General features: G+C 44.4%; 1 protein-coding gene across 1 annotated transcript in view; it reads right to left on the bottom strand.

The window, feature by feature from the left end:
- mgat5 (alpha-1,6-mannosylglycoprotein 6-beta-N-acetylglucosaminyltransferase) overlaps positions 1–11,439 on the bottom strand; it is a gene marked incomplete in the record, with an annotated part of 103,851 nt that overhangs the window by 18,294 nt on the left and 74,118 nt on the right. Inside the window, 2 exon segments of the mRNA XM_037696665.1 lie at positions 442–575; positions 9,801–9,934. Coding sequence (XP_037552593.1) covers positions 442–575; positions 9,801–9,934 — 268 coding nt within the window.

The following is an 11,439-nucleotide window of genomic DNA, read 5'->3' as shown; positions in this document are numbered from 1 at the left end:
TGGGCTACGTTCAGCTACAGTTGGGCTACGTTCAGCTACAGTTGGGCTACTTTCAGCTACAGATGGGCTACGTTCAGCTACAGATGGGCTACGTTCAGCTACAGTTGGGCTACGTTCAGCTACAGATGGGCTACGTTCAGCTACAGATGGGCTACCTTCAGCTACAGTTGGGCTACGTTCAGCTACAGATGGGCTACGTTCAGCTACAGTTGGGCTACGTTCAGCTACAGTTGGGCTACGTTCAGCTACAGTTTGGCTACGTTCAGCTACAGTTTGGCTACGTTCAGCTACAGTTGGGCTACGTTCAGCTACAGTTGGGCTACGTTCAGCTACAGATGGGCTACTTTAAGCTGCAGATCAGCTACTTTCAGCTGAGTTAAAGTATGACAGAGTGCTTCAGAGTCCAAGTGAGCTATGGAAGAAATAAAAAGATCACAGTACCTTCCAGAAGTTATCAACTTTGCCGTAGACGAGCGACTGGTTCTGCCTCTTGATATCGTCGATGTGTTTGATATCACTGGCGTTCAGGTGCTGCTCCACCACGAAGCCCAGGAAGCTGTTGTCGGGGGTGTGAGCTGCAACAAAAGGATTAGAGGATTTCAGAGAGGCGTCCAAGAAAATCAGAAGTGATGAGAAAACAATCATCACTTTCTTGCACTAAATTAATTTTTTCCTTAAATGTATTCATCAATAAGGTAAACACTAAGAGGCGACATGTTTCTATACTCGAGTGTCCTCCCTGAGCCGCTGCTGTCAGCCCCACAGACAAGGGGCGTTTACCTTCGGGGCAAAATGAGATCGCCAACTGGTCATTTGCTGACACACCTACTGATTGATTGACAGGTTGCAAAAAGCAAAACAAAAGCCTCAGCTGCAGCGATGTTCTGTTTTTATATGTTGTTAATAAAAAGTTCTAAAAAATAAAATAAAAAACAGGGGGCGCAGGCCCTGCAGCCCACACACCAGACCAGCCCACCAGGAAATCTCCAGACCCTCCCACAGCCAAACTGGACCTGATTTTAATTCTGTTGTGACAAATTCCCTCATTTCTCACCATTTCAGTGAACGGCCGAGGAAGAGATCACTGCCTCTTGGAAAAAAAACTAAAGAAAAGGCCAGATCAGGGATGAAGAAGGGGAATTTAATACATTGGTGTCGCATACAAAACAGTCCGTCGCCGGCAGTTTATTGTGCGACGCAGAGTACGCGTACGTAAAAATTGAGCTTTGCACGGACATGCCCTGCAGGCGTACGCTTCGACTCTAATCCAGAATGCTCGGACCTTCGCGGACTGATGTACGCCCAAGTATGCTGGGGGCTTAAACCTCAGCACTGGCTCTCCTCAGGGCTGTGTGTTGAGCCCCCTCCTGTTTACTCTGCTCACATATGATTGTGCAGCTACCCATCCAGGCTGTCACATTGTAAAGTTTGCAGATGATACAGTGGTGGTGGGATGCATCGCAAACAATGATGAGTCCAGCTACAGGCAAGAGGTGGAACACCTGGAGAGCTGGTGCAGAGAGAATAACCTTCACATCAATGTGAAGAAGATGAAGAAGATGGTTGTGAACTTCAGAAGGAACAAAAACATCTACACCCCCCTGAACATAAGAGCATCTGTGGTGGAAGTGGTCTCCAGCTACAAGTACTTGGGTGTGCACCTGAACAACAACCTCAGCTGGAGCAACAACACCACCAGCCTGATCAAGAAAGATCATCAGAGACTCTACTTCCTCAGACGGCTGAGATGAGCTGGTCTGGGAAGCTCAGTCCTCACCTCCTTCTACAGGTGTGCAGTGGAGAGCATCCTGTGCTCCAGCATCAACGTGTGGCATGGAGGCTGCACAGCTGCAGAAAGAAAAGCTTTGCAGAGAGTGGTGAAGGCTGCACAGAAGATGTTGGAGTTAGTCTCCCCACCATCACAGACATCTACACCTCCAGATGCAGGAAGAGGGCCACCTGCATCATGAAGGACCCCACTCACCCAGCACACACACTTTTTGCCCCACTCCCCTCAGGAAGGAGGTTGAGGAGCATTAAGTGTAGAACCACTAGACTGAGGAACAGCTTCTACCCTGAGGCTGTTAGACTCATGAATCTCTAACCAGGAGAATCACTGTGAAAAACCATATCATGTTGCTGCTGATCTGTTTCATGTTGCTGCTGATCTGTTTCAATGTTGCTGCTGATCTGTTTCATGTTGCTGCTGATCTGTTTCATGTTGCTGCTGATCTGTTTCATGTTGCTGCTGATCTGTTTCATGTTGCTGCTGATCTGTTTCATGTTGATGCTGATCTGTTTCATGTTGCTGCTGATCTGTTTCATGTTGATGCTGATCTGTTTCATGTTGATGCGTGCTCATCTGCTCACACAGACTCATGTTCGTGCTGCTGATCAATGTATTGTTTTTATTCTGTGAGTGCTTAGTGTATATTTAGTTGATGTTTTTCTTAGTTCATATCTTCGATGTTATTACTGTTTTTCTTATACATTTTATTGTTGGATGTAACTGGGACCCTGTGAACATAACCTTGTTCCACCTCATGTACCACATGTGGTGTGAATGACAAAGAACCTTGAACCTCCCTCTCGGTCCATCAGCTCTGGTTTAATTCTCACCACTGATCCTAAATGGGATATAATGGTGCGGCTCGGACTTGGCTCTGTGAAGCTTGTTCCTAATTGTATTTTTAAAGATCTGGCTCTAGTTCAAGCCTTGAAGCGGGACCAGATCGGTACCACAGCTGGACTCAACAAACAGTTTGTGGGCCCTCTTGTTTCCAGCTGCTGACTGGTGGACGGTTACTACGGGAACCTCAAGACGACCAGTGCGAGCGTAGAACCCTCTACCATCCGTCTTGTAAAACATCTAGACGGCGTTGGGGTGCACTCACTGGACCGATCCGGTCAGAAGGGAAACGCCTTATTAATTTCAGTCGAGCAGACGCTGCCGTCGGCTCGGAGGGGGAAAGAGCCTGCGGGGTGGGGGTGTTGGGGTTTTTACTGGCGCTGCTGTGGTTAGCTTTCTAACGCCAGAGTGGCAAACCGAGGCCAGGCAGTCAGAGGAGTCGGGTTCACCTCTAGATTAAAAAAGGAGTTTAAACTAGATTATCTCTGCAAATGTTACTGTGCTGCAAAATGAGACTGAATGCAAAGAACTTAAAAACGTAAAAACGTTCACTGCTGCCGCACTTGAAATTTTCCTGAAAATGACATTTAGCAATCCTGGTAACTGCAAATTAAAGTAATCCTAATCTACCTTTATATTGATGTTTTTAACAGGTATATCTTCAGAAACAATCCTTTGATTTTCCTTTTGAATTGGCCATTTTTTAACATTCTGCTGGAGCGCCTGGAAATCCCATCGTATAATGTTTGACGCCATTGTGAAGCTAGACGATTTTCAATGACGTCGCCCTAAACCAATAAAAATATCCTGTTTCTAAACGGGCACTTCCAACAAACTGCGGATCGATTTGAAGCTTTTAAGATGAAGAATTTAAAAATGTCTCGTTATTGGAAAACTCCTCGTTTTGCCCGAATGGGCCACAAACCCATGAACTCACCGTGACTGAGGACAACTTGCAACAACATCTTGGTGGCAGCCATAGGAAGGCGGTCAGTGAGGGTGTTGGGAGGGCCGAGGTACTGGCTGGAATGGAAACCCTAAATAAGCCCGTGTTTGTTCCGTACAGGCAGCCGAGTTGAACACCTTTAGGAAAACACTTAAAGGAAGCGCGCTGCAAAATGAGCTCAGTTACCGTCCGAGTACCAGAATTACTCAGGCGTGTCAGAAACGTGCGCGGGGACAAATGCTTTTTGTAATACGCTACATTAACTTGATCCATATCAAAAACAAATACGCTTCTGGGATTTTAACCCGTTTCCTGCAGAGAAGCTTGTAATCTTAATCTCACGGAGGCAAATTACAACCAACTTTACCTTCACAAAGTCTGATTACAAATCCGGTTTGCAAATATAATCCAATGTATTCAAACCCTGTTCTTGTTGGACACATGAGGACTTTTTACACGCAGAGAGCAGTTGGTCCACTTTGCATGGCGAGTGTGTATAAACCGTAATAAAGCAGTTACAGCGAGGCTGTGATCAGATCTGTGGGGGTGTCGCTTCAAACATCCGCTGGCCTTAAAGAACAAAACGTTAACAAGAAGCTCCATCCACCATCTCTACCCGCTTCTTCCTTTTTGGGTCGCTGGTGTCCATGTCCAGCAGTCGCTGTGCGAGAGGCGGGGGACACCCTGGACAGGTCTCCAGTCCATCACAGGGACACATAGAGACAAACAACCAGTCACTCTCTCTCTCATCTAGGGACAGTTTAGAGTCACCATCAGTCGAACATGCATGTTTTTGGTCTGTGGGAGGAAACTGGAGTACCCGGAGAAAACGTAAGCATGCATGGAGGGAACATGTAAACTCCACCCAGAAAGGATTTGAACCAGCGACCTTCTCGCTGAGAGGCAACAGCTCTACAAGTGAGCCACCCTTTAACAAGAAGCTCCATCGTACATTAAAGATCCTAATGCTCCATATTCTCCGAACGGAGAACTTCTCTCTCAGACTGCAGGTTTACTTGTGGTTCCTAGAGTTTCTAAAATGTGAGGCAGAGCTTTAGCTTATCAGGCTCCTCTCTTGTAGATCCAACTTACAGTTTAGGTCTGTGAGGTCGACATATTGTCTACTTTTGATTAAGTCTGTCCTTTTTGATAAATCCTATAGTTAGGGTCGGCTTGGGTTTCCTGAGCTGTCCCTTAGTTCTGCTGCTATAGGCTCAGACTGCTGGAGGACAGACTGACCACATGTCCCACTCTGCTGCTGTCGTTACTCATCACTAATTACTTTTGTATTTGAATTTAAATACTTCTGAACCAGTCGTGTTGTTTCATTGAAACAAGCAGATGGAGTTCATAATACTATTCCTATAGATAATACGGTACCACAGTACCCCTTATAGATGGCTAACAGTTTATAGATACATTATTAATTCCTCTATAAACACTTTATAAAACATTAACAATTGTTTATTATGTATTAAGAGTGACAGAGACAAAACTGACCAGTTTGTTGCCAAATAGTGAGCCACATCTGTTCACCATATATTTCATCTAGAGTCGTTTTATTAAACATTTCAGGCCAAGTTACTTCCTTGTAAGCACAATAAGTATTTGTAAACCTATTTTTTTAGGATGTAATATTAGTTGTAGATACTCATAATGTAGTGATAAAGTACAATATTAAGTAAAGTGCTATGTGTTGTTATGTGGTGAAGTTAGTTCTCTGCATTCAACCCGTCACACCTGGGATAGACCCAGGTGGAGCAGTGGGCAGCTTTGTGAGCGCCCGGGGAGCAATTAGGGATTGGGTGTCTTGCTCAGAGACAACACGACATGTGGGGATGGCTGGGGATCGAACCTGGGACTTTCAGGTCCCGAGTCGACTGACCTAGCTCTACCTCATCTCGGTCCCCATAGTATTATATGCTAAAGAAACATGTTTACAAATGTTTATTGTGCTTACAAGGTAGTAACTTAGTCTGAAATGTTTAGTAAAACAACTCTAGATGAAATATATTTATCAATTTATAAAGTTTTTATTGAGGAATTAATAAGTTAGCTACAAACTATTTATTAGTCATCTATAAGAGGAGTCTTATTGTAAAGTGGTACCGATACTACTATACATACTACTATAGACATAGATACTACTATAGATATAACTATATAGATACTACTATAGCTATAACTATATAGATACTACTATAGCTATAGATACTACTATAGCTATAGATACTACTATAGATATAACTATATAGATACTACTATAGCTATAGATACTACTATACCTATAGATACTACTATAGTTATATATACTACTATAGCTATAGATACTACTATAGATATAACTATATAGATACTACTATAGCTATAGATACTACTATAGCTATAGATACTACTATATCTATAGATACTACTATATATAACTATATAGATACTACTATAGCTATAGATACTACTATATATAACTATATAGATACTACTATAGCTATAGATACTACTATAGTTATAGATACTACTATAGCTATAGATACTATTATATATAACTATATAGATACTACTATAGCTATAACTATATAGATACTACTATAGCTATAGATACTACTATAGTTATAGATACTACTATAGCTATAGATACTACTACAGATACTACAAATGTAAAGGTAGGAGTGGCGATGGACGAGGGAACAATTAATTTTTTTCTAGATTTAAAAGACCCAAACAAAAACAAAAAAGCCGCTCATGTCGTTATCAGACATTTGCATCACTTCTTTTACTTCCATCCATTTTTGTTAATATGTTTCTTTTACTTTTAGGTTGAAGATTCAAGTTCTGCACCGATCTCTGACAAGCGTCATTAGAAGACCCCAAAGGAACAAGAGAAACAGGCCGATCTATAAACCTACATTTCTAAACATTCAGACGATCACAGAAAAAAAAGCTGCATTTCTTCTGCTCAAGCGGCAGCTGTGGCGTTTAGTAAAACAACAAGAAGCTGCACGAGGGGGCCGCGTACACAGGACAGGCTGGTAATTAGTGCTCAACTCTCTGATGCGCTTGGCAACAGATGCCTCTTCTCCCACCAGAGCCGCCACTCAAAGTGTCAGTCAGCTCGCCGCAGCTTCAGTCGCCGTTAGCTAACGGCCTGGGAGGACAGCGCCGCAGGAGGAGCAGCTGCTTTGTTGCTCTTGATGAACCCGCGAGCCGGGGGACTCATTTGTCTCGTAATAAAGCCGAACTGTCTCCGTTAGTCTGGGAGCTAAAGCCGAGCAGAGGCGTCTTCTGACTCTTAAGGACAGAAAACGTCTCTGTTGATTTTCGGCTACTTTAAAACAGCCGGCGTCGGCTGGTGGAACAGTTCGGGCATTGCGTCGGTCTCTCAGTGAGGTTGAATAATGCAGACTACCTGCAGTACAGGATGTCAGGCGCAGCCCGGGTGGAGCAGTACATGTTGCACACGCCACCGTCATGTTTAAACACCTGCAAACAACCGAGTGTCGGAAAGAACTCACTTAGAGCCAAACATAAAGCTTCATGTTCCCCGTGTTGTTCAGAATTCATTGTTCCATCAATGATGACAAGAAGTCCTGGTCCAGATGCTGCAAAACGGGTCCAAACCATGGTGCTACCACCACCATGTTTCACAGATGGGATAAGGTTCTTCTGCAGGAATGCTGTTGTCCTGTCTCTAAACAGAACTCTTTCATTTAAACCAAAAAGTTTATTTTGGCCTCATCCGTCCACAAAACATTCTTCCAACGGTCTTCAGGCTCATGCACGTGATCTTCATCAAACTGCAGCATGTTCTTGTTGGAGAGCAGCGTCTTCCTCCTTCAACCCTGCCTGACACCATTGCTGTCCATTAGAGGTTACCCTGTGGTCCTTTGTGAACTCGCACACAGTCCCGCGCACTTGGAGTGATCTTTGTTGGTCCACCACTCCTGGGGAGGGACCAATGCTCTTCAGTTCCCTTCATTTGTACTCGGTCTGTGGACCGGTGGAGTCCAAACTGTTCAGAGATGGTTTTGTAACCTTTTCCAGCCTGATGAGCATCAACAACTCTTTCTCTGAGCTCCTCAGAGATCTCCTTAGTTCCTGCCATGATCCACTTCCACCAACATGTTGTGAAGAGCAGACTCTGATAGATCCTGGTCTTTAAATCAGACGGGTCCACTCACACCTGATCCTCATCCCACTAACTGAAACACCTGACTCTAATTTCACCTTCAAGCTAACTACTGATCCTCGACGTCCACAGACTTTAACACAAACGTGTAACACTGGATCATTTTCCTCAGTAAACAAAAGACCAAGTCTAATATTTCTGTCTCTTGTTAAACTGGCTTCTCTTGATCTGCCTGTAGGACTTGTGTGGAAATCTGAAGATTATTTTGGCTCATTTAAGACGACCGAATGGTTTAATTTTAACCGTTGTGTTTACTAAATAAAACTGACTGGATGAAGGACATGTGAGATTTGACAAAACATATTTTGTTTCCAAATTTAAATGTTACACTAAATTCACCTTAAATAAAACGGGTCTTCTGAGCTCACACAGATGAAAAATAATCCGACGACTTCTGTTTCTTATCTGCTGAGTTCATCGTCCGAGCACTTTTACTCTCCATCTCTACAAACATTCAACGTTCAGGAGCAGGAAGGGACTCTGCTGACATTTCTTTCAAAGACCAGCCTGGACAGAACGTGAACCTCCGCACGTTCAGACCTTCAAAAATATCCAACAACCTTTGGACCGAGCTTAAAATGAATAGACCCAGAAACTCAAACTGACCAGTCCAGACCCCCTGGTCTCAATTCAAACCCTGGTATTGATTAACGAGGTCCATTTGGCTCCGGCTGGTCTTATTGGACATGGACCGCACACGCCCAGGTCCCTCCATGATGGAACTAAGCCTTAATGGAAACAAAGGGACCAGCCCAAAGCAAGGATCAATCATCTCTCAGACACCTGGTTTGATCATCTGGCTGCAAATCCTGAAAACATGTTCAAAACTTTCAATTTTAATGTAAAATTATTAGGGATGCACAGTATTATCGGTATCGGCCGATATCAGCGATAAAGCTAAATATCGGACAGTCCATCAAAATAACTCAATGATACAAAAAGCTTCTGTTTTAAGTTAATTTTTAATTTAAGAAACTGTCAAGTATATCTATTAATGCACTACTTATGACTTGTGAACAGTGGAGTTCAGATTTGTGAAAAGGTACGAACTTGCACTGCGAGTGTCGTCATTGTGTTAGAGTAAATGTCATGAATAAAATTAACATTAAACATAATCCAAGTGGAAGTGTTGCAACATTTTCAGCCCTTTCTGTCTTCTGAATTTGGAAACAGGCCAAACTGACAAAGACCTGCAGAATAATGTGTTTTAGTTCCACAGCAGAGAGCTCTGTAGTCTCTGGAAGGAGGTCTAGGGGAAATATCGGTATCGGTTATCGACCAATATATCGGCATATCGGATATCAGCCACAAATCCAGTATGTGCATCCTTAAAAATGATAATCTAAGCTCAAACAAAAACCTGATCATTACTTAATATTCAAACTGATGCAGCTCCTCTTCAGCCTTAAGGTGCGATCCTGTGAAGCGGCAAGAACATTTTTAAAAACGGTCTTTTTCAGCTTCTCGTGCCTGGGGTCGATGCCGCTCGAGGTCTGAACTCAGACAAACTGCCGCACACTTGTTTCCCCCACGATATCATCTAACCCGATGACTCTTAGCTCCATCTTGTGCAAAAGCCTCCAGCGTTTTGTGAGAAAGACGCGCCTTATTCAGCCGACAAAGGGCCCATTCAGATGCCGAGGCATTCTGCAGGCCTCACCGCGCCAACAGCGGGCGCAGAGGTAACATTTCACTTTCTCTTCGCCGCGGGGAAAAGGTCAGAACCCTGCGGGGGCGCATCCTTTCCTCCTCTCACAACATGCTCCGTTACTCACCTGCCTCAGGAAACGTGGCTGATTTCAGCCATAAAAGCCCGACGCTCTACATAATCACAGCAGAGAGGAGCGCCGACTGTCTGACCTCCCACTCGTCTGATTCTCCATCCGAGCAGGATGTTTAAATCGTCTCTTATGCCATTTTTACGGAATAAAAACCTCCAACTTTCAGCTGAAAAAAAGAGCCGGGCTCGAAACTCTTCAGCTGCACCTCAGAGGCGCTTCGGCTCTGCTCGAGTTGTTCGTGAGCCATCACCGCGGACTTACGGAACATGGTGTTGAACTGCTGTGGGTTGAGGTTCCACTTCCCCCACGGCGTCTTGTGGCCCTTGGACTGGGCGTAGTGGGCGTGGTTGAACTCTGGCTCCGTCCCAAAGGAATCCAGCACCCGCAACATGCACCTGTAGGGTAAAAAAAAACACAAGTCGTTCAATTCAAATAGATTTGCACCGATCGCCGTTTTCTTGGCCAGTTCAGATTTCCGTATTTCGTCACGCTCCGATTCATTACTCCTTAAGAATTATACGCAATAGCAAACAAATACCATAATTTTTGCCGTACAAGTCGCACCTTTTTGTATATATTTGCAAGTCCTGCGACTGATGCATCAAAGCAACTAATATACGTTTTTTACCATATTTATAACCAATTTTTGTTTGAGATCTGATGATTTCATTCATTCTGACATGGAAAATATTGAGCACTACCATGTTCAGCCACTAGAGGGCGCTCGACTAATAAGGCAAGCCAAGTGTCTCATTAATAGGTACAAGTGGCTATTAAAGAGGCACTTGGCTTGCCATACAAACCTCTCGCTCTGGAACTCCTGGAGCAAACGTCAAACCAGCTTCATTTCACTGCTCAGGTGAAATGAAGCTGGTTTGACCATCAAAGTGCATTTATTGAGGAAAAGTTCAACTGAGACGCACCTTTACTATAATGTGGAGCAAACAAATTGGTTTTAAGTGTTAATCCTGTTCGTCCTCACGTGCACGCTCCCACGGCCGCCATTTTGGCAGCCAGTTGATTTTTGGCACAACACCGGCCCAGGTGGTCAGCGGTGGATTTTTCCACTTTATTACACATTTTTGGACGGATGCGACTTGTACGGCAGAAAATACGGTACATCTCATGATGGAGGCTCCAGTGTACGACAGGAAACTATTTAAATCTACTGAGCTGAGACAAAATGCTATCTGTTCAACAGACAGCTTATTTTTAAAGATAATTTCTTGAAGTTGCATGGACATCTGCTCCACAAACACAAAGAGTACATGTACTGACTTCCAGAGGCCCTGGGAGATTAGGAAGCCTGGGAATCAATTCACCAGAAATCTGAAAGGAAGACAACAACATCCTGCCCACCAGTTACTCCAGTGAGACAACCCAGTAGGTAGACCTCTGAAAGATCCAACTCAAGCCCGTTTTGCTAAACACGTGCGCACCTGGAGACACCTGATGCTGTAATCCAACGGAGCCCAACAGCCAGGCTGTTGTCACAACGAGGCTGTAACTGACAGTAATCCACCTGAAGTGATCCCAAACGAGACACAAAGTGTTTGCAAGCGATCAGCGTCCCTCCGTGATGTGGAATCACAGCACAGGAGCACGGTGCAACAACATGCTCGGTCTCTTAAGGAAATGTGTTTCTGCCATTCAGCCGATGTGACCCGCGGTTCTTCTGTGAAGCTGCGGATCACGAGAACAACGAAGCTCGTTACTTTCGGTGTATTGTGTCAAACGACAAGTCCAAAGGTGAGAAAACCCTCTGATAAAACTGAAGCAGGCGGGTGCTGCAGCCAGCAGGGGAACCTCACGTACCCTGACCGAACCTCACGTACCCTGATCGAACCTCACGTACCCTGACCGAACCTCACGTACCCTGACCGAACCTCACGTACCCTGA

This window comes from Nematolebias whitei, chromosome 23, assembly GCF_014905685.2.
Source record: "Nematolebias whitei isolate Nwh7 chromosome 23, NemWhi1, whole genome shotgun sequence".
NCBI lineage: Eukaryota > Metazoa > Chordata > Actinopteri > Cyprinodontiformes > Rivulidae > Nematolebias > Nematolebias whitei.
This window is presented reverse-complemented; position numbering and strand designations above follow the sequence as displayed.